Source organism: Xenopus laevis, chromosome 4L, assembly GCF_017654675.1.
Source record: "Xenopus laevis strain J_2021 chromosome 4L, Xenopus_laevis_v10.1, whole genome shotgun sequence".
In the NCBI taxonomy this organism is placed as follows: domain Eukaryota; kingdom Metazoa; phylum Chordata; class Amphibia; order Anura; family Pipidae; genus Xenopus; species Xenopus laevis.
In genome coordinates, this window is record NC_054377.1 from 121304027 (window position 1) to 121327174 (window position 23148).

General features: G+C 38.9%; 1 protein-coding gene across 1 annotated transcript in view; it reads left to right on the forward strand.

The window, feature by feature from the left end:
* Positions 1-309: 309 nt before the first annotated feature.
* Positions 310-23148, forward strand: part of rac2.L (Rac family small GTPase 2 L homeolog) — a gene marked incomplete at its 5' end in the record, with an annotated part of 28324 nt that continues 5485 nt past the window's right edge. The window contains 6 exon segments of the mRNA NM_001092288.1: positions 310-396; positions 12610-12681; positions 12894-13011; positions 13752-13814; positions 17728-17887; positions 18117-18248. Coding sequence (NP_001085757.1) covers positions 362-396; positions 12610-12681; positions 12894-13011; positions 13752-13814; positions 17728-17887; positions 18117-18247 — 579 coding nt within the window. The 3' untranslated portion in view covers position 18248.

The window sequence follows — 23148 nt, forward strand, 5'->3', positions numbered from 1 at the left end:
ATGCACATCATTGCGAAACCTCAGCAGAACCCTGTTCTTGTAGGCCCCCAACAGCTGCTCTTTCTACTCTTTTGCCACTGAGTTATTTTAGAGACTTTAGAACTTTTCACTCAATTAAATTAGTATATTACATTTGAGAGCATTTGTTTTGGTGGTGTACATGGCTGCAGGTTAGTATCGTCTGGTATACAAGGGGTTACAGATTTAGTTCCTCTATGGTTGAGCAAATATGTTTTCCTGTTTCAGAGCGTTGCTCTTTTGTGGTCTACTTCTCTCTCTGTCTCTCTGTATCTTGCTAGTTCCCTTTTTCCTCTTAGTGGCTGTAGAAGTCTCAAACAGAAGATCATCAACTTGATGAGAAATGCAGGCCATTAAGTGTGTAGTGGTGGGCGATGGGTAAGTAGAAATGCACGGGGGGCATTAATGAATAGTAGGTAAGTTATGAGGATACAATAAGCAGTAAGGACACCACAGCGTAACTATTCTACACCAAGAGAAGCATATAATGTTCTTCCTGCCCAGACATAGACGGGGCTGAGACTATCCTGTTTTAAGAATCATTTTGTGAATATTTTCGAATTTAGCTGCTCTTCCTCATGCTTATTAATAGAGGAGATCTATCTAGTTTATTAGTGGAATATGTTGCTTGATCATTGCCTACAGAGCCACAGACCTGTGAATATAATTAATGTACTTAGCTTTATTTACTACAACATTTCACCTCTCCCTAATATGTATATTCATGTGTTGGTGAGCTATCCCCTATAGTGGGCAACATAGAATGATATATATATATATATATATATATACACACACCCAGGGCTGGTTTAAGGGTAGGGCACAACGAGCATTTGCTCTAGTCCTCTAACACTGTATGGGCACAGTGGGGGGAATGCTGATTGAAGTACAAAGCACATATCATGCTGTATATATAATATTCAGTTTATACATCATGGGTGTTCAATCTGTAGCTCTTAGATTGCTGATGCTGATCTGTAACTTTGAGCATCCCATTGACTGGCTAGAGTTGTAGGATAAATGCAAGGTTTTGTAGTTTAACAGCCGTGAGATTGGATATTTCTAAATTACATACAGTTTTCCTTCCTGCAATATACATGATGGGCCTATCCCGTTGCAGATAGATTTTCTGCCCCTCATGGTGGTGGTTCTGCTTTAAACACCCTGAGGCCTGTATGATGTACCTATCACAGTAACCTTGAGGCAATGAACACAATATGAAAGCATAATTATTTATAAGCAACCCATACCCTCCTCCCTAAATAGTACCTCCATATACAACATACAGCCACTCATAATACTTCACCATCATTGGCTTTTCTGTTGATTCACACTATTTTCCATAGATCTGAAAAGAGGAACAAATGTCATTCCTTTTTCTATTTTACAGTAAACGTTAATCAATTGAATGTGCCCCATAGTTAGATGTAAGAATTGGCATGTAAAGGAGCCCAGGGACATGTGCAGATGATGCAATGTGGATAATTGTCTACGACTTACCCAAATCATCATTATCATCAGTTTTTTTCCTAAGGTTCAGGAAGCACACACTGCTAAAGATTCATGTGATAAAATATTGAGCCATGACAAGTTGTTATTTTCATGTAGAAAACTTGTTGAATTGTAGGTTAGACATGGATTAGGTTTAGCCCCACAATGGTCTACTGTGAGCCTTAATTAACATCAATATTATAATTTTTGCTTAATTGTAGTCCACATGTTATCTTATTACATGTTACTGCATTTAGGAGCTTCTCCTGTAGCTTCACCAACAATAACAGCAAAAACTTGTTTCGTTCTTTGGTACTGGTTCCACCTATTTTCTAGAGCTCAAAATAGGTGTTTTAGCAAAGTACTAAGAGTTTATAGTTCTACAAAATATTGCCTAAAGTATTTACTCAATACTCCTTTGCCTAGAAGATAACTAAAATAGCATCCTCATTTCACTAATTCCATATGCTTCATATTTTCTACTTCAGGGGTACCCAACCTCTGTTACCTGTAAACACATTCAAGTATAAAAAGAGTTGAGGGAGCAACACAATCATGAAAAAAAGTCCCCGGTGATGCCAAGAGCTGTGATTGGCTATTTGGTATCCCTTACATGGACTGACATCCTACAGGAGGCTCTGTTTGGCAGTACACCTGGGTTTTATGCAACCACAACTTGCCTCCAAGCCAGAAATTCAAAAATAAGCAACTGGTTTGAGGCCACTGGGAGCAACATCCAAGGGGGTTGAAGAGCAACATGTTTCTGATGAGCCACTGGTTTGGGGATTACTGTTCATCTGAAATAGTCAGTTGGTTCTATTAAAGTTTCCTTCCGTGCTCAAGCTGTCAGTGGCAGCACCAGGCCCCTCCCGGAAATGCTAGCTTTCACCATCTTCTTTTCCGTCTCTGTCCATGCGTCTTGCTATAACAAGCCTTTGCCGTGTTACGCTGAGCAATGAACAGGAAGCTGAGGTGGGGTTGCTGTAACTTGTGAGCTACAGATATTCCTATTCATGCTATAAGTGCATTGGGTCGCCAAAGAAGGCACATTTACTTATATATTTATATTTAAACTATGTAATTACCCATTTAGCAAAGGCTGAATTTGATTGTGGGCATCATCACCTCATGGTTTCATGTCGCTGTGCCAGATTACAGGCTCTATGGGCTGGGAAGTCAATAACAAATCCTGGGCACAGTTACTAGTGATGTGGTCCCTATTTTATATAGAGATCATAAGAAGGAAATTCAATTGAGTATTATTCATTATGGAAGAAGAACATTGTTGCTATACAATATTATGTAACAAGAGAAACCAGAAAAATAAATGATGGGGGCTGGGTTGGTTTGGTTTGAATGAGTAAGGGGAAATGCTGAAAGATAAAGACACTTTATAAAATGGGACTTGATCATTTAAGGAGACTTCAACCCCCAATTATGAAAAGCCCCTACCTACTAAGCTAGATCTTCCCCCTCCCACCTACTTCAATAGCCCTGAAAGTGTCCCTAAAATATTTCTCAATGGAGAAATCATTGAGAAATATTGCATCCCGCAATAAACTAGCAAGGGTTTTCCCTGCCAGCATTATCCAAGTTGTGCCGGTGAATTACCTCGCTCCTAAAATATTTCTCACCTAACAGTGCAGAGTAAGCGCAGCAGAGCTTGTGGAACTTTGGATTTTTTTGGGTCGTCTTTGGATTTCTTCAGGTCCTCTTCTGCAATTTCCATCACTTTTGACATATGCGCAGTCGGTACGAAGTGGAAGCCGGTTCCAACTGCGCATGCGCCCATACGACACTCTATTACAGATGAAGACCAGCGATCTGAAAGATAGCGCCCACAAGCTCCACTGCTCTTACTCTGCACTGTTAGGTGAGAAATATTTTAGGGACATTTTCAGGGCTATAGAAGTATGTGTGGGGAAGCAGAGAAGGGGACTATCTAGCTTAGTTGGTAGGGGCTTTTCTTAATTGGGGGTTGAGTTCTCCTTTAACAGATATTTTATTATCTTTGGTTTTTTAGGCCTAAGATACACGACTACTTGTCGTCAGGATTAACATAACCGGTGCCCCTAGGCCTGCTGCCATTCCTCGCCCAATTTCATCATCAGGTCTGGAGCAATGGGGATTGGCACACAGGAAATTGTAAAGAATTATTGTATTTCCCACACATTCCCAGTGTTTCTGAACCAATGTGGATGTGGTTGGGTGGCATGCCGCCCCCTAAAATACTACTGCCCTAGGCCGGGCCTTGGTGACCTTTGCACAAATCCGGGCCTGCTTGTCGTGGCTATGAAACACCAGAAAATACACTAGGGCCAAATGATCGGATTAGCCAGATATTGCCCTTCCTTTGGTGAGCATATCAGGGGAAAGATCAACTCATTTGGCAACCTCACCAAATGAGAGGATCTTATAATGTATGGCTACTTTTAGGGGCTGATTCACTAAATTTGAGTGAAGGATTCGAAGTAAAAAAACTTCGAATTTCGAAGGTTTTTTTGGGCTACTTCGACCATCGAATGGGCTACTTTGACCTTCGACTACGACTTCGAATCGAAGGATTCGAACTAAAAATCGTTCGACTATTCGACCATTCGATAGTCGAAGTACTGTCTCTTTAAAAAAAACTTCGACCCCCTAGTTCGCCACCTAAAAGCTACCGAAGTCAATGTTAGCCTATGGGAAATTGGATTTGTGAAGCTTTTTAGAAAAAACTTGATAACTCTCCAAACTTGAATATGAGCTTATTTATGAAAAAACTTAAATTTTAGATACTTGATCGACTAAAAATGCAAAGAACAAAAATGTGAAATCACATTTTCACTCCCTATGACTTCTACATAAACTTTAGAAGCCAGATCTTTTATATCTGAGTTTTTTGGACTTAATTAATTTTGAAAATCCAAGTTTCAGTAAAACGGATTTGAGTTTGTGAGTTTTAGCACAAAAAAAAAAATCAAATTGTGGTACAAACTTGAATTCGAAACGTTGATAAATGCACACCAAACCATTCAAAAATACTAAGGAATATCATGATACTGTGCCGACTGCCAAATTTCATTTGAAAAATCAGACTATTTTGAGGAAGGGAAGAGTTAGAACAAAAAGGAAAAGGCTTCAACCCCATTTACCCTATATGCATCAATTTATATGGGGAACAATGCAACTTCCCTTTATTGTCTTACCAAGCAAACATTGAGGAAAGAGACAATTATTGAGAGATTCATGTGAGGCTAGGCAACACTATTTCAGAGGAATAAAAGACACACTTGTTCCTTTTTCCATAACTCAGCATCATATCCCTTTAACACGAGGATGTCTGCATTTTAGCTGTCCATGTTGTGGGCCAATTGGCTGACATACTGCAGGTTTGGGGGCCAGATTACATTCAATTGATAATGTGATAAACAGCAGTCTGTGGAACTCAGACAAATGAACACAAAAGTATTTTGACGGGTCATGTCTAAACCATGGGGCAGATTTACTAAAGAACGAAGTGGTGTTGCCACCCGCAGGGACATCGCCAATTTCCTAAAAGGCGCCAATTCGCTAGCGAACGTCATTCGCAAGGCGACATTTCTGGCGAACGGACATTACTCCGCTAATTCACTAAAATGCAGATTATACTGAACGTTACCTCTTTCAACAGAGTTTACTTCACCACCTCAGACCAGGCGGAGTGCTATAAAGAAGCTAAATCTTCCCCAATCTTCTGTCACTTACATCATATCCTGTAAGACGAAAATGCATCTAATTCCAAAAAACTCTGGCGACTTTTCCTTTTTTGAAGCCTGCAAAAATCCTGATTTTAACTTTTTTTGGGTAACCGGTTTTCTTCACAAATTTCATAACATATGGAACATTTTACAGTGATCTTATGTGTAGGGCATTATATTAACTCTCTTGTCTGTATTAAGGTTCCCTGGACATGTTTTGTTGAAAAACGCCCATACAACTTTAAATTAACCGCTGTATGCAAATTGACCTAAGCGCAAGATCACTAGCGAATTTTCACTAGGCACAAACGCTAGCGCATCTTCACTATGAAATGCTCTCACTAACTAACTCACTAACGCTAGCGAAAAGTCATCAGCGTTTGGCGCCCAGGACGAAACTTCCCATTTTAGGGAATTAGTGTATTCGTAGCGCATTTCCACCTGGTGAAGTGGTACGATGTGTGCAAAGCGGTTGCTGGCGACAATTCGCCCTTTAGTAAAACTGCCCCCATGGGTTTTCAAGTGGATAGTTATGCCTTAACGCATAACAAAGTTTTAGGTTTATAAAAGATTTCTGTATCAACCATAGATCTAGTAGCATCCATGAAAATAAATGTTTAGCACTAAGCCCATCCTAACTGACCTTAATTCTGGCCATCTTTGAGTTGAGAGAAAATAAACTTTGTTCCCACATCTCACCTTAACGGGCATGCAAGTTGGTCCACCCCAGAAAGACAGAAGACCAAAACTACTTAAGGGCAAAATAGGGAAATACAATAGATACACTGGGTAAGTTTTTGTCTGAGCTTGATTCTAAAATCACCTTGAAGTTAGCTTTTAGTATGTTATATAATGCCTGATTCCTAACAACTTTTCAACTGGCTTTCATTATTTATTTTCTATGGTTTGTGAATGATTTGCCTTCTTCTTCTGACTCTTTCAGCTTTCAAATGGAGGTCAGGGACCCCATCTAAAAACAAAAAACCCTATAAGGCTATACATTTAGGGGCAGATTTATTAAGGTTCAAGATTGTTTTTCCCACGAAAATTCAAGTTTTCGAGTTGTATTTTTTGGTCAAAACTCAAAAACAATTTTTGGGTTAAAAAAACTTGAATTGTTCTTTATAAAAAAAAAAAAAAAATCTCGAATATTCAAGATTTATTATACCCCGACCCTGGAAATAGATCAACTCCAAAAATTCACCAGCTAAAACCTGTCAAGGTCATTTAGAAGTCAATGGCAGAGGAAATTTGAAGTTGTTATAACAGCCTGCTTGATGTTCGAGTTTTTTGGGGAGGGTTTTGCCCAATTCGAGTTTTCGGGTATCAAGACTTAAACTCGTAGAATCAGGTTTTTGCCATTCGGGTTTTTTCTTAAATAAGAAACCTCCTTATTGTTATTGCTAGTTTTTCTTACTTATCTTTCTATTCAGGCCTACTCTTATTCATATTCCAGCCTCTTATTCAAAAAAATGCATGGTTGCTAGCGTTATTTGGACCCTAGCAACAAGATTGCTGAAACTGCAAAATGTTGAGCTGCCGCATAAAAAGCTTAATAACTCAAAAACCACAAATAATAAAAAATGAAAACCAATTGCAAATTGACTCAGAATATTACTCTCTACATCATACTAAAAGTGAATTTAAAAGTGAACAACCCCTTTAAGTAAGCCTGCACAGTTTTCCCATAATGTTTAAGAAAAACCCAGTAAGTTTTTTCTGCCCAGATATCCATGTGTATCCAAGTGATCACAACCACAGGAATGGAGTCACTCATTTCCTCAACCTAAAACTATATCCAAATATTGATCTGAAATAAATGTGCACATATAAAAATATATTCTAAGTATGATGTAGAGACCTCAGGCAGCCATGTTGTATATGTTTTTTTTTTTTGTCTTTTATTTTTGCTTGTTTCTAATCTAAAATATAATGTCAGCATCTGGTTACCAAAGCAGTTTTATTATAGGATGGAATTTCTATTGTTAACATTTTTTCATCACTTGTGTTGTGTCCCTCATCTACAGGTTTTTGTTGCTTTCGTTCAAAAATTCTCATAGGCTAATGCCACACATGGCTGATTTTCAGGCCACGAATCAGCCCCTCCAGTGCCAACGGCCTTCTCCTGTAACTGCACTAGGATCCACACGGAGTACAAGGCTATGCATTTCATTGCCAAAATCTTCTCCATGTACCTGCACCTGGGCCAGTGCAGCAGCTCCAGGTGCAGTCACAGGAGAAGGCTCTGATGCCAACAGACAGCTGATTTCTTCCATTTGCATTCTCGCACCCCCTCAGGGCCCACGGCAGCTCGCGCACTGCAGATTTCCGGTCGCATCGGCCGCCCGGAGGGGGGCAGGGTCCCACACCAGGGCCTGCCCCCCTCCAGTTACGTTACTGTGTATGTTCTTTGGAGTGTATCTTGGTAATTCTGTATTACAGACTCTTTGGGGCAAATTCACTCAAGGAAAAATTTTCGCCAGCGAAGGCTCCACCACAAAACTTAAATTTGCGTCTATGTAGCCGAATGCTAATGAAGTTTAATTTCAGTTGCATTCAGTTTATTTCTGCCTAGTGAAACTTCGTTAGTACTCTTGCGCTTAGGTCAATTTGAATAGGACGGGCACATATAGGTCATACAGACAACTTTATTAGAGATGTTGGTGCAAATGCTTGAACTGGCCACTTATTATTACACATGTCCAAGGAAGCAAAATAAAGACCATTCTAATGTCCTAGACATGAGCCCACCCTAATACAAATGTGGCATGTTTCTCAAATGGTTGGGAAAAAATGTTAACACAAAAATCTTTAATAACTATTACTTTTGAAGACAATCCCGCTTTAAAATATGAAAAAACACCAGCGTTTTTATATGATGTCACTGACATGAGATTGAGGAGGATGAAGCTTCATCTTATCAGTTCGGTAGGTCTAAGGTGGTGAAGGAAACTTTGGAGAAAGGGGTAACATTCTGTAAAATTCACACTTTAGTGAATGTGTAGAGTAATGATTGTTCTCCTGAGTGAAAACTAGGGCGCAAAACTACTCTAGCGTCGGTCTCGTTCACTAGCGAATTGTCTTCTACACCTGTTGGTAAATTGGCGGTGTCCTTCAGATGAGATTTCTGGTGAATTTTCTCTAGCGACGGCCACTTCTCCCTTTAGTTAATTTGCCTCTTTGACTTTCAAGGACAGCATCTTGGACAAGTTTTGTTGTGGCATGATTATTTTGGTGTCTATTATATTTTTTGAAGCATTTGAAATCAGTTGCATGTCAAAGCCAGAAGTAAATCTTGATGGTTCATGGAGAATTTTGCTTTTATTTAAATCTTGCCTTGGCTGTGTTGGGGATTCCCAAATGTTAACTTGAGATTCACTTGTTTCGTCGACAGGATCTTACCAAGTGAATATTTTAAACCTCATTTTGAGAAATGATAATGAGTTAAATCCATGGGTTCCGTTTAAATATCGTAGGCCCGCTGCTGGAATACAGCTTCACGTCTGTAAATGACTCATCGCAAAGGGGGAGATAGTTCACAAAGACTGGAAATATAATGAGCAGATTACAGGCAAATACTGCTTAAGTCCTTAACAATAAAAAAAATCCCAAAATAGATGTGCCTATAGCTTAAATCTGTGATATTCATTAAAAAACATGTGGTGGGTTTTAAGATGTAAATCGATGAAGCGATGGATATTATTATGCTTTATTTATATAGTACCAACATTAAACCATGCTTTACTGAGGACTTTCATCCTTCACATTGCAAGGTAGCTCACAATCTAAGTTCCCTACCACAGGCACACTGGGGTCAATTTCATCAGGAGCAAATTAAATTGCTTGTATGTTTCTGGAGTGTGGGAGGAAATCAGTTGGGAAGAGCAAACAAACCCTCTTTCGGAATGAAATGCAAGGCCTCAATGCTGCAAGGCTGTCACTGAAGTCTCTAAATCAGTGGTGCAACGCCAAAGCTCATACAAAAGTAACATAAATAGAGGAGCTGAATGACATGCCAGATTCCAAATCTCATTGATCGCCTCTAAAACATATCTTTAAAGAAGGAAGTGACTGTATAGATATGATTTGCACTGTACTCTAACAGGGTTTCGAATTAAGACCAACAAATGTTTTATCTACATCTCTCTCTTTACGCTCATGCAAGGGTTCTGATGAAATTAAAGGAAAACTATACTCCCAAAATGAACACTTAAGCAACAGATAGTTCATATCATATTAAGTGGCATATTAAAGAATCTTACCAAACTGGAATATATATTTAAGTAAATATTGCCCTTTTACATCTCTTGCCTTGAACCACCATTTTGTGATGGTCTGTGTGCTGCCTCAGAGATCACCTGACCAGAAATACTTCAACTCTAACTGTAACAGGAAGAAGTGTTGAAGCAAAAGACACAACTCTGTCTGTTAATTGGCTCATGTGACCTAACATGTATGGTTTGTTTGGCATGTTTGTGTGCACAGTGAATTACAACACCTATAAAAAAATTTAATTTTTTATTTTTTAAAATGGCAATTTTTTATTTATGATTACCCAATGGCATATAGTACTAGAAAATTATATTATAAGGAAAATGGTTTATTTACATGAAGCAGGGTTTTACATATGAGCTGTTTTATGCAATTTCTTTTTAAAGAGACCTACATTTTTTGGGGGGGTATAGTTTTCCTTTAAGAACCCTCTATTGGCAGAATTTCCATTAAAAAATGGGGTGTTTCTTGAAGACATAACTTCTCTCTTTCTGCAACCTGTGTGTCTATTTTCTTAATGTGCCATTATCCTTTAAGAAAAACCCACACCCTGATAACATGGTATCCATTTCCCCTTACACGAGAAACTGACTAAGGGACAGGGACACGTTTGTATGCAGAGGCATTTATTCCACTAACCAGAGGGATTGTGTTGATAAGAGTATCTGCTCTGTTATTAAAATGTCCCTATATGGACCCTGTTACCCATTATGTATATACATATCTAAATATTACAGATGATCAAAACCTGATTCAAATGACAAACAGTAACAGTTTAGTCCATATGCACAAAAATTGGCTGCCAACTTGGCCACTCCAGGGTCTGTAGCTTATTAGCACGTGTATGGGACCAAACGAGCAGTCTGCCTGCACAGTATCTGGATAGTTACTGGTCACATATTTATCTATCAACTGTAAAAAGCCGTTGAGCAAGTACATTGTGTATGCTAGCCACTCGTGTTCTGATTGCTGAATGTCTGGTTGGTAGGGATGGGTGAATCTGTCCCGTTTTTCTTTGACGAAAAATTCACGATACAGGGAAAAGTTTGCGTACCGCATTGAAGGCAATGGGCGTCCAAATAATTTTGACGCGCGACACTTTTTATGTGCGTGACAATTTTGCCGTGCAGCAATATTTTTTGTTGCACCAATTTTTTTCATCTGCAAATTTTTGGCACAGTTTTACCAAAAACATTTGCGGAAATTCACCACGAATCCATGCCTGGCAAATAACTTACTAGTTTGCAAAATCAAGCATAGATCTGCACATTTGGCAAACTCAATAAACAAGAGTAACTTTTGGCTATGGCCAGAAGAAGCAGAAATCAGCCTGCTGAAATCCACTGGCCAATTTAAGCCCCTACTGCGACCAGTATGCTCCTTCTTCATTCACATCTGGAACCCTTGTGTCGGCTCCAGCATAAACACACTGCGTAAATTGGCAAAGAAACGTGAAAGTCAAGTGTGTTCATGGTGGAACAAGGGTTGCCACCTGGCCGGTATTTTACGGGCCTGGCCGATAAAAATGATGGCTGATCCCAATGTTATTATTAGGGAAAAAAGATAAATATATAGGAGGACTGGTATTTTTTTCCAGAAAAGGTGGCAACCCTTGACGGAGCTGACACAAAGATTCCGGAAGCAAATGAAGAAGGAGGATACTGCTCATTGTGAGGGGCCTGCAGACTGATTTCAGCCAAGTTTGGCCCTTGCTTAGGTGTGTGGATGGGCTTACAGCTTCTCATCTGTTTTGCTAAATGACTTGAGGGGACCCTCAGTGGTGTACAGTGTTATGTGTCTTTGTCTGTTGGTGGGATGCTGAGAGTTGACTCAATAGCAGTTGGAGGGTTTCAGGATGGACATACCTGAGGTATATGTTGAGAATATTGACACTATTATTTTTAAAAAAATTTACAGCACCAGCAGCATTTACAGAGATTGTTATCATACACTTCCCTGGCCCAGTAGAGCTTACAGGCCATAGAGACATGCACTAGGGTCAATCTTATAAATAAATTAACCTTCTTCTTTGTTTTTTGAGAGTTGGAGGAAACTCATGCAGAAAAAGGGAAAATATACAATCTCTATGCTCCTATACATATAATGCTCTCTTTAAAGTGGACTTGTCATCCAGACATAAAAAGCTGTATAATAAAAGTAATTTTCTAATTAAACATGAAGTCCAAATTCTTTTTTTTATTAAAGCATTCATAGCTGTTGTAAACCCATTTAAAAATCTCAGCTGTCAATCAAATATTGGCTGCATCTCTTCTATGCCTGAGGCATAGAGGCGGGACAAGCAATTACTTTCACTTTCCATTCAGCACTTCCTACATGTCACTGCTCTCCCCACATTCCCCCAGTTCTCTTAACCATTTAATTGTGTAACCAGTGCATGGGAATTGACATCAGGTCCCCCATTCTGGTGCACAAACAAGATTCTCAGATGATGCAAGTTTGTCTTAATAACAGTGTCCACAAAATGGCTCCTGTCTTCTTGCTATAATTATGAGTTCCCAGACTGAAGGAAACAAGATTCAAATAATTTATACAGTGTAATTAAAGTTAATTGTGCTTGACTAACATGATAAAATAGGATTTGGAATAATTCTTTTGGGTGACAGGTCCCTTTTCAATCAAGGGCCTCAGGGTAGATGGCATCTATTCAAAACCCTGCAATCATCTCTGTAAATGGCCAAACATTCCTGTAAGGCAGCATTAATGTGGCAAAACCTTTGCATATAAAATGTTGATTTTGCACCTTGAAGATCCCACCCTTAAAGGTCGTTCAGGAATGAGATGCTCTCTGCTGCTGTTCCCTGCTCATAACTTCCCACTTTATACTTCTGCTTTCAAGATAGAGCCCTGGAGCAATGCCCTGTTTTGAGCACAAAGTCCTTTATGTGGCATCACAACGAAAGCATTCCCACTTGCTGCACACAATTTTTCCCTGGGTAGCATTTCCCTCCAATTATGAGAATATTACAGTATATTGACCAATAAACAAGACCTGTTTCTTTGCTCACAGAATGCTGCACATATCTACCTTTCAGCAGATATCCTTACCATTAAGGGTCTCCCTGACTTATCTGTATCTTCTCTTCTGCAGAGCTGTGGGTAAAACATGTCTTCTCATCAGTTACACAACCAATGCTTTCCCTGGGGAATACATCCCGACTGTGTAAGTATGTCTCCGAAGGTAACCTCTATGTAAAAGTCTGTAATAGTGCAAAGGAGCATAGCACGGCACATCAGCGTTACATAATAGCAATGTGCATTTGTATTGATAATTGTCAGACCTATATTAAAGCAATGCAACTTATAATTACAAGAAAGCAATGAGGTATTTTATTTCCCATAGGCGTGATCCTTTTTTTCTTTTTCTTCCTTTAGATTCGACAATTATTCAGCGAATGTGATGGTGGACAGTAAACCAGTAAACTTGGGCTTGTGGGATACAGCTGGCCAGGAGGACTATGATCGACTGAGGCCTCTTTCCTATCCTCAAACAGTATGTATGGGAAGAGACTGTAGGGGATCCTAACGCTACACAGGATAGCTAGACTGAAGCGAGCATAGGGAACATACTTTATGCTAATCCAACCATTGCAGAGCTACTCTCAACATACCTCTCAACATGCTAAACCATTGGTGGGATGCAGGGAGTTGAAGTTCTGCAATGATATAAATCAACAACAATGTCAGTGACTCGGTTGCCATAGGGAGAAAGATTAGCCAGACTGGTCACTGACATTATAATCTGTGAACCCAAAGCAATAGTTTTGTCTGGTTAAAGTCCAGATATAGGATTAAATCAGTGAAATGTTTAGGAGCAGAAGGGCCCGCTCACAATTGGCCCCTCCAGAAATTTTCCTAGTATTCTGAAAGGCCAGTCCAACACTGTGTTACTACATGCAACAGAGGTTTCTCAATTAAATTATTAAATTAAATTGTATACAAAAATGAAATTTAGCATCATTGGGCCAGATTCAATTCAGTGAGAAAAAGTTATCTCATGGATTATCACTTGAAAACTCATGGACGAGATTCAGTTTGAGGAGAAAAAAACTTTTCTCCTAATTCAGTTCCAGTTTTTTCCTATAGACTTCAGACTTCATATGATCAACCATGAATTGAATTGCATCTCAAATTGAATCTCGTCCACGATTGTTCACGTGATAAACCGTTATACTGAAGTATAGAAGCTATCTGTCCCTTTATTATTGCTGATCCTATCTTTATCTTTTATAGGATGTGTTTCTCATTTGCTTTTCTTTGGTGAGTCCGGCATCTTATGAGAACGTTCGTGCCAAGGTGAGAGAATGATTTTCATGATGCATTGTAGATACAAAAAATTCTCTTCACTGTTATTTGAGATTCACTCAATTCACTATTTTAGGATTTGGCCAAATCCTTTGTGAAAGATAAGGCCAAATACCAAACTGAATCCTAATTTGCATATGTAAATTAGGGAAAACCTGTGGGAAAAGAGAGCCGTGCTAGTAGCGTGGTTAAAAGTCACAATTTTTTGGATTCCGATTTGTTTCGGCCAGGAACTTGGATTTGTCTGAATCCTGCTGAAAAAGGCATAATCCTGATCTGAATCCTGGATTTGGTGCATCCCTACCTGTTATCTAGAGTGCTCGGGACCTGGGGTTTCCCTGGAAAATGGACCTTTCTGTAATATCTTAAGTCTACTACAAAATCGTGTTAAATACCATTAAATTCCACATTTACCCAATTCTGCAACAACCATTTATTATAAGCAATATATTGAGATATTTACTTTGCCTCCTCAACCCCTCCCCCTTTCATGGTCTAATATTTTGTCTGACCCCACTTAACTCATTAAGTTTACAGATATATACATAACAAAGACAATGAAACACATTAAATAAATACTCATTCCTACTGACCTTCAAGCTTCATCCCACTGCTGTCCAGGCAACTAAACCCAATAGTACAAGAACCATTTCTGTACAACATGGGTGGAAGAATTTGTAAATGATAGACAACACTATTTTCTTTGCCTCAGTCTGACCATCTTAACTTTAAGTTAACAGGGGCTACACATTTGGTAACATTAGGGGGGTTATTTACTAAACTCTTTTATAAAAATCTGAGTTTTAAACTATCATGAATTTATTAAACCCAGAGGATGGAAAAGTCTGAATCTGAAAATCCGGCATCTCAGACCTGTCGAGGTTGTCAATGGGAGAAGTCCCAATGATTTTTTGATGTGCGCTGGGTTTCGTGCAATACCCCGAAGTTTTCAGGGTTTTCTGGTGAAAATATTGAAAATCGGATGAAAAAATCAGATTTTTTCCCACAAAGCAAATTTTGGGGAAAATGTAAAATGCTACAAACTCCGATCAAACCCAAGCGGATTTGATCGGAGTTTGTAGCAGAAAATATTGAGATAAATTTGGACTTTGATAAATAACCCCCCTAGTCTTTTTATATTTCCATATTTGCTGTTATTGGGATGTGCCCCAGTCCATCTGCTTCCTAATTTTCTGTCTTTATGGCATAAGCTTTTGAACAAAGCAATTGATCATGGGTCCAGAAATCCAGGAATGAGCACATAAGTATGATTCAACATTCCCCATTGCCCCAAGCTTTAGTTAAATTCATTGCCCTCATAATGGTCAGCCTGTGAAACATATTATTATAAATACAGTATTTTTTGCCACTTTGCTACCAGCCTGTGACTCCCATGTGTCTCTCCAATTTTCACACATCCACCTTATCTGAAAGACAGACTTTTTTCTCCATGAATTCCTCTTGACTTAAATTCATCACCCTTGCCCTGAACAGCACTTCACATATTTCCTTTAGCTTTAATAGCTTTCAGCTGTAAAAAGTGTAACAAGGACCGGTCGTACATTATTTATGTCCATTTAACAAGGTGAGAAATCATACTAAAATGTTCTCCAAATGATACTTCACATGACTGAAAAATTAGGACACTCTGCTGTAACCAATTTCCTTTAATCCCTGTGAAATCCAAAACTAAAGCTGGCTTAAAGTATTCCTGAGGATAGCACATAAAAAGCCTTCAATGATACCAATAAATGTAAAGGACATCAAATTTGCCTGTAGAATTCTGCTTAGCAGAGTGGAATACATATGCTGCCATAGTATTAATGCAGTTTTCTGTACATGAAATGGGTAAACTGTATTGTCGGCATCCATGCCTTTATAAGATTACTGATGTTTGTTTATTGATTATTTCATTATTCATTAGTGTTTGTGTATAGGTGTTGTGTGAACGTAATAGGGAACAAGCTCTACTAGGGCAGGGACTGATTGGAATGAGGAAAAAACTGTGCTGCATAATATATCAGTGTAATGTAGATAAGGAATAATAATAATCACTCGACTAAACCGATGTTGGTTTAATATTTTCACCTTCTGGTGAATCTTTGAGAAGGTTGTAGTGTACATTGCACCAGCCAATTTGAGACCCATCCTGCAAGCAAGGGGGTTTCGTTTAACATATCTTTGTATGAGTGATGATCACCAAAGATTGTACTGTTATCCCTTTTCTTTTAATCTTGGGTTGAGGCTCACACTTCAAGGCACACTGGACACCAACACATTTAACGTATCTCTGTATGTGATGTGAATTCCAGTGAAGACCTATAATCTTAGATAAATGAATCGAGCCTAATGCCCAAGAAATGGACTCTTTGTCTCTTCCATATCCTGCCCTCTTGTTCTGTTACAAGAGTTATAATCAATAAGGACAAATGTGAGTCATGCCACTTCTTGTTTTCTTGGCTTCATTTCTTTATAACCCTACAATTGCCTTTTATTCCTTTACAATATGAGATTTAGCAGATTATGTCCGCAGAATGCTAGGCACTTTTTAAAGAAATCCCATTTGTACCTCCACTTAATACTTACACACTTCTAAATGATTCTTTTTCAACAACATTGATTTAGACAAAACCAGTCTCTATCTCTGTGAAAATCCACCGTATACAACCTTAAGCCTCAGCCCCACTACACGAGACTTTGATCACGTCCTTCACTCCAATTATAAAAATATGTGCATAGTGTCAGATTCTGAGTAACATTTTTGCCAGATCCTCATGCTTATCTAATTACTAAGTGATCCTCTTATTACTTTAGTTTTCAGTATTCCCATTACCTTTATCTTTGCAGGGAATTTCTCACCACTATTTTTGTTTTAATGAAGTCTTTAGAAATCACTGGTATAAGTATTCAAATTATAAGTAACATCACCAATATCTGATGTTCAAAAGTGGTGTGTTCCCAATTTTATTACGGTGCTCTGGATAGTTTTGAAACTAAAATGAAAGTAAAGTAAGTAAAATAGACAATACAAATAATAATAATAATAATAATAATAATAAAACTGAAGCTGGGTTCAGTGACCCCACCAACACCAAACAACATTTTCAGCCAGATGGTTAATAATAATAATAAACAAAATAAATAGTGAAGACCAAGTAAAAAAGCTTAGAATAAGCCTTTATACGGGGTAAGCTTTGAGAGAGAATAAAAAGCATGGGAGGGCAAAAAGTAGGAGAAGTTATGGAAGTTGGTGAAAAATATGGAAATGGAGAGAGACCTGAAGAACTGGAAGAGGCTAAAAAGCAAAAGGAAGAAATTAAAGAAGTTACTTGTCTTCACAGCTTATCTTTTTTAGGCAAAAGTCTGCTTGAGTATGAAGATTTATCTATTTATAATACACAAAAACCATGATCCTGTAAATTATATCCTTAAAAACAGTGCTTAGTGATGTCATTGGTTGTAATCGGAGCTTAGTGATGTCATTTCTGTCACATGACTCACTAAAACGTGTGTATTATAATTAATAAAGTACCGCCTGTTGCGAAATATCAGGATATTAGAAGTCATATCAGAGATCCATGACTTGTCGCTAGCTAATAAGATCGTTATATTTTTCAAACCGGGCATGGAGCCAACTGTATTATTTTGCATCTTGGACAAGAATGAATGGGAATCCAGTGGACAGGGTGTATACTTTGTAGGCTCCTGTTATAAATTGATAATTTAGGACATTTGCAATAAAATTCTAATATTAATTGTATAAATGCAAGGAAAACACAAATATGGGTTTTACTGTAGACGCCATGAGTAGAACAGGTTTTTTTTCTTGTGTTCTCATGATTGAAGCTGAGTTATTAGTTTCAGCATAGCTTTTCTTATATGTTGGTCCTTTTCTTTCTTCTAGTGGTACCCAGAAGTGAGACACCACTGTCCCAGCACACCAATAATTCTTGTTGGAACCAAGCTGGATCTGCGGGATGACAAAGAAACCATTGAGAAACTTAAGGAGAAGAAATTGTCTCCAATCTCTTACCCACAGGGTTTGGCTCTGGCAAAAGAGATTGGTGAGTTATCCATAATAAAACCCCTGATTTTGAAAAGAAAACGCTGAGTAGAATAAATATATGTTATATTGACCATTTACATTAGACATATTTCTCTTACTCTTCAATTATATTCTTGTATGCTTACACATTATGTAAATAAATACATTTGGGGACAATTAATTTTGATCCATCCTCGTTTATTATAATGTCTCACTATTATCCTGTCCTTCAAACTTTTTCCCTAAAGAGTCAGTCAAATACTTGGAGTGCTCAGCCTTGACACAACGGGGCCTAAAGACGGTATTTGATGAGGCTATCCGAGCTGTGTTATGTCCCCCACCTTCGAGGCCTAAAAAAGGCAAATGTGTGGTGCTTTAAGGTAAATTTGGGGGATTGCAACTAAAGGGAATAGTTTGTGTATCTTTTTATTCCATTTTGAATGTTGGATTTATATAAATATTATTTATAGAAAGTAATTTTTTTACCTTTATTTGAGGGATCTTTTTCCCTTTGACCCCACTGTCTGTTCTTTGGTTCTTCCCTTTTTACATAAAGTTATCTCTCCAGTTCTTCAGGGTTTGCCTCTGCAGTTGAGTTTGTCTTGAATTCTGTATTATTTTGCTGTCTAGATTATTATCTTATTATCAAATGCCTATTTTTAACCTGTTTGCCACTCTGTGATTTCTTATATCTGCATCTTTTTCTCTGAGCAGTTGCTTGTTATTTTGTGGTAGGATATTTTTTTCTTTCTGTAATACCTGCTTAAACACTTATTTTTGCTTCAGATATCTATGTATGCCCCCATACTCTGTCTTATGGGCATCAGTTATTGTCATTTGTTTAACAGATATAATATATGACTTTCTCTAAGTAGTAAAGATGCTTTCAGTAACTTAGCAGAGCCAGCATTGTAGGACATACAAAGAGTAGATGTCAACATACTAAAGTTAATTGCTCCCACTTACTCCTCTTGCTGCATTTTGAATCTTTAAACAATGTCCAGTCACTAGGCAGCAATGTAGATCTGTTATCAGTGTTATTATGGTAAGCTAGCTTCCTGCTCAGGGCATTTTCCAGGGTGTAAATAATTACATCCCATTCCTAATAGTTCTTACTCCGAACTGAGCATTCCTTCCCACTTGAAGCAGTTCCACAATTTAACTACACAAAGAGCGCTGCCTTTGGTACCTGAGGTCAGATAGTGAGGTGGGCTGCTATACAGACCATCTTTACAGGATTGCAATCGCTTGTGTCTGTATTTATTGTCACCACAACAAAGGGAAGGGACCATTAACTCTTAATAATTAGCGGCTTAATAAAAAGGCTTGGGAACTTTTGAAATCAGACTTACAAAAGGGGGGGGAATGTCATTAAAAGTCGCAGATGTTGTCTTTGCAAATGTTTAGCACTGCTCGCAATGTAAAATCAGTCGGGGGCGAATATTACATTGTGCATTTTCGCTAAGCAAAGGTTTAACATTAACACCTGCTCTGTAGTTCCGTTAAATATTTTGTTGCTAAAAAGAGTTTGCGTTCATAAAAATTAATTATATATGTTGCGAATGTTCGCAAAAGCCATTTGTGCGCAAACTTTGTGAAGAAGTCATTGAGGTCTTTAATCAGCCAAAAAGGACACAAACATGGTCGCTAACATTTCCAAGCGACTTTGTGCAGGTTTTTTGTGCAAGCGAAAGATATTACATTTCCCCCAAAGACTCCTCAGATGACAGCTGTACTGGTCTCCAGTACTGGTACTCACTCACTCCTCCCCTTCCTCTTCCTTCTCTTTCTCCAGACAGGAAGTACACAACACACTAAAAACAATAGGCAAAATTAGATACACAAACATGAACAGATATAATAAACTATATCAAACTAAACATGATCTGCATCAATGGATAAATCCCTGTTTAGGGTAAGGTTAGCTGCAGTCACTGCCAAGTATGATACCATCAATCTCTTATGTGCTGAAGGCAGGGCCAGGCCAGGCCGGCCACCCCAGGCAACCCAGCTGGCCCATCGCCCCTCCTCAGCCTGCGCATAGATGAGCATCTGCGCTAACTGCCAGGATCAACCCCCCTCTCTGCTCGTACGCATGCGCAAACAAGTGCAACTAACCAGACTTTGCAGACCAGACTGGGGTAGGCAGCAGTGAAATGTACGTGCCTGGCGCCCCTAAGTTTTGCGCCCTAGGCAAGTGCCTACTCTGCCTACCCCTAGTTCCGGCCCTGGCTGAAGGGCCAGCCAATAATGAGCCAAAAAGTAATTATGCCCAAGTATATACTTGGCTTCCACTTGCCACCAGCCTGTCTGTAGTGGCAGCAATCTCCCTTCCACCACCATCCCGCAATGGCCCAGCAATGGTCACGAGCACCTTAACATTCACTTAGATACTAGACCAGGGGTGTCCAACCTGCAGCCGAGGGCCGCATGTGACCCAGGATGGATATGAATGCGGCCCAGCTTGAAGGAGAGCGAAAAGGAAGAGAAAGGAAAAAAAGAAAGAAATTAATAAATAAATATATGGAAATAAAGAGAAAACAAAATAACACTTTGTGCTCTCTAAGTCCATACACATTAACCACCTCAGTCATCTTGTTAGGAACAGGCTTACTATGCCAGGTTGTAACAATGTGGTGACCTATGGAGTAGGGAGGATGGGGGACTCTGCCCATTGCCCAGCTAGTAATAATAATAATAAGAAGAAGAAGAAGAAGTCTGTTTAATATCCAGGTGTCCCATATTCCAATGTATAGCTCCATCTGGTTATCTAACTGGTATTGTAGTTCTTTTATGTTTATTTTCTTTAATTTTACTAATCAAAAGTGTTTGTGTATTTCATGTGTGGCCCCAGACAATTTTTCTTTTTCCAATGTGGCCCAGAGAAGCCAAAAGTTTGGTCACCCCTGTACTAGACAGTATTACTGACACCAGAAATTAAACCTTTTTTTACAACCTTTTATCATAACATTGTCCTAACTTGTGCTTTACAATTTCCCCATGTTCTTTTATGAGGACACTGCCATATTTGTGCTGCAAGAGTAGAGCATTAGCATTAGAGACGGGTTTAGAAGGGACAGTTAGATTGGCAAAACAGTCAGGTTTAGTGACTTCAAGTAAAAATTACTGGCAAAAACAGCCCAGCGATCAACATGGTAGGTATAAGTAGCTTTACTGTAAGAAATATCTTTTGGGGAGTCAGTTTTAGTGTCAGTTATTGCCTACAGAATTTTATATTTTACTCTCATTTTGCTGCAGTCTTCAAGAGAAGGTTCACATTGCAATTACCTTTTAGCATCATGTACAAAATTACATTTCCATGACGGGTGCAATGTCGATTCCACACCACTCCCTTCTCCCCCCCACACCATATACCTCCTACCCCAATAACACACAGGCACGCCACTGGTTTGGAAAGAGATGGCCGCAGTTGTTTATTAAACAGAATAATAATAATTAACCAGTATAACATTTTAACATTTTACACACCATTTGTATAACAAACTTTTAACATTCTTTTTAATATTACTCCCCCATCTGAGGGAAAGAGGAATGGGGGTGGGAATGGCTGTACCCAAACTGCCATGGTAGGTTCCTGTTCTATTTCTCCCAAGCCCCAAACTGGGCTGTCAACCTTCCCATTGGGACCCAGGCCTACCAGGCTACTTCCACTCCCTATGAAACACCCCCTTTTAACTTCCCCTTGTAAAGGTACCCTCGGACAACTGCGACAAAACCAACCCGTATACAGGGAGGGCGGGCGGGATGCTGCGTCTTGCTGCCTCCTCGTCCCGGCGCCGAATGGTGAGTACAATCACCGCCTCGTTCCTTCCACAAGCCCGGGAACCTTTTTCCTCCAATCAGGCCCTGTAACAAATGAAGGGGGCGGGGCTTGGCGCTACTCCTAAGCCCCGTCAAATCCCTGCTTCCCCTACTAGTCATTGGGTCCTAAGACAATTTGAAATTGGTCTTCATCTATTCTGAGTTAGAGTTAGTTTTTTTTCCTGCAACTCTGGCTGCTAGGAGGTCTAACCATAGCAAACAGTCATCTACCGTGTATGTATTTATGTTAAAATGAAGCATACAGCAGAGAAACACTAAATCAGGAAGTATAACATAATAATAAGAAAAATCTAGCTTCACAATTAACTTGGAGAGAAGCAGCGCACAAAGGCAAATGATTTCAAAGCTGTAGAATTTTAAAACATTAAATTACTGGCATTTGTAACCCAAGGTTAACTTAAGGTAGAATTTTTATTTAAAGAGGACATTAAAGGTCACTGACAATATTTAAACACTACAAGAAAGTCTCAGGCAACATTACAAGCACTTGTTCAAGCCTCCTCCTGTGGCTCAAGATGTGGTCAAAGACCACATGTTCATAACCAGGTTACAGACATATTAACAATGGCCATAACAGTCAAACTACAGTATTTCCAGTAATATCAACCAGAACAAATATGCACATACATTTTTCTCATTGAATTAAATCGGGTCTAGGGCCTAAAGTCACTAATTGCCTTTTAAAACAGTGTTATATTTATATATTATTTTTGAAACATGAGGTTTTGTAGAGTGGTCTCTGTACTGACCCCATGTTTATATGCTCTGTCTTCTCTCTGTGTTAACAATTCTGACTTAGCCTACTATTGCCATACCTATGAGTGAAATCTGATCATCTAATTTTATAAAACTGAAACTGAATTTCCTGGTCTTTACCAGGGAGACTCACCTTGACCTCTTTTCTTTACTATGACATATTATCCCAATATACTCTTTCATAATGTGAAAGCACTTCACTTCATCTTATTCCTAAGCCCACTACATAACCATGTATTATTCTTCAGTACCTCTAGTTTTAGTTGCTGTGTGATTTAGATCCATTTGAGCATATATCAGAATGATCAGAAATATATACTGTGTGTGTATATGTATTTTTTTTCTTCAAAAAGCCACCTATAGATTATAAAAAAACAAATAAAACTGGACTCAAAGGAGAAGAAAAGGTTAAAATGAAGTAAGCTTTATCAGAAAGGTCTATATAAATACACCAGTTAACACTCAAAGTAATGCTGCTCTGAGTCCTCTGTCAAAAGAAATACTGAATTTCTTTCCTTCTATTGTTTACCCATGGGCTTCTGTATCACACTTCCTGTTTTCATCTTAAACCTCCAGGGCAGGGCTTGAGCATGCTCAGTTTGCTCCTCTCCCCCCGTCCCTCCTCCCTGCTGTAATCTGAGCTCAGAGCTGTAAGTGAGCAGGGAGAGACTCAGGCAGGAA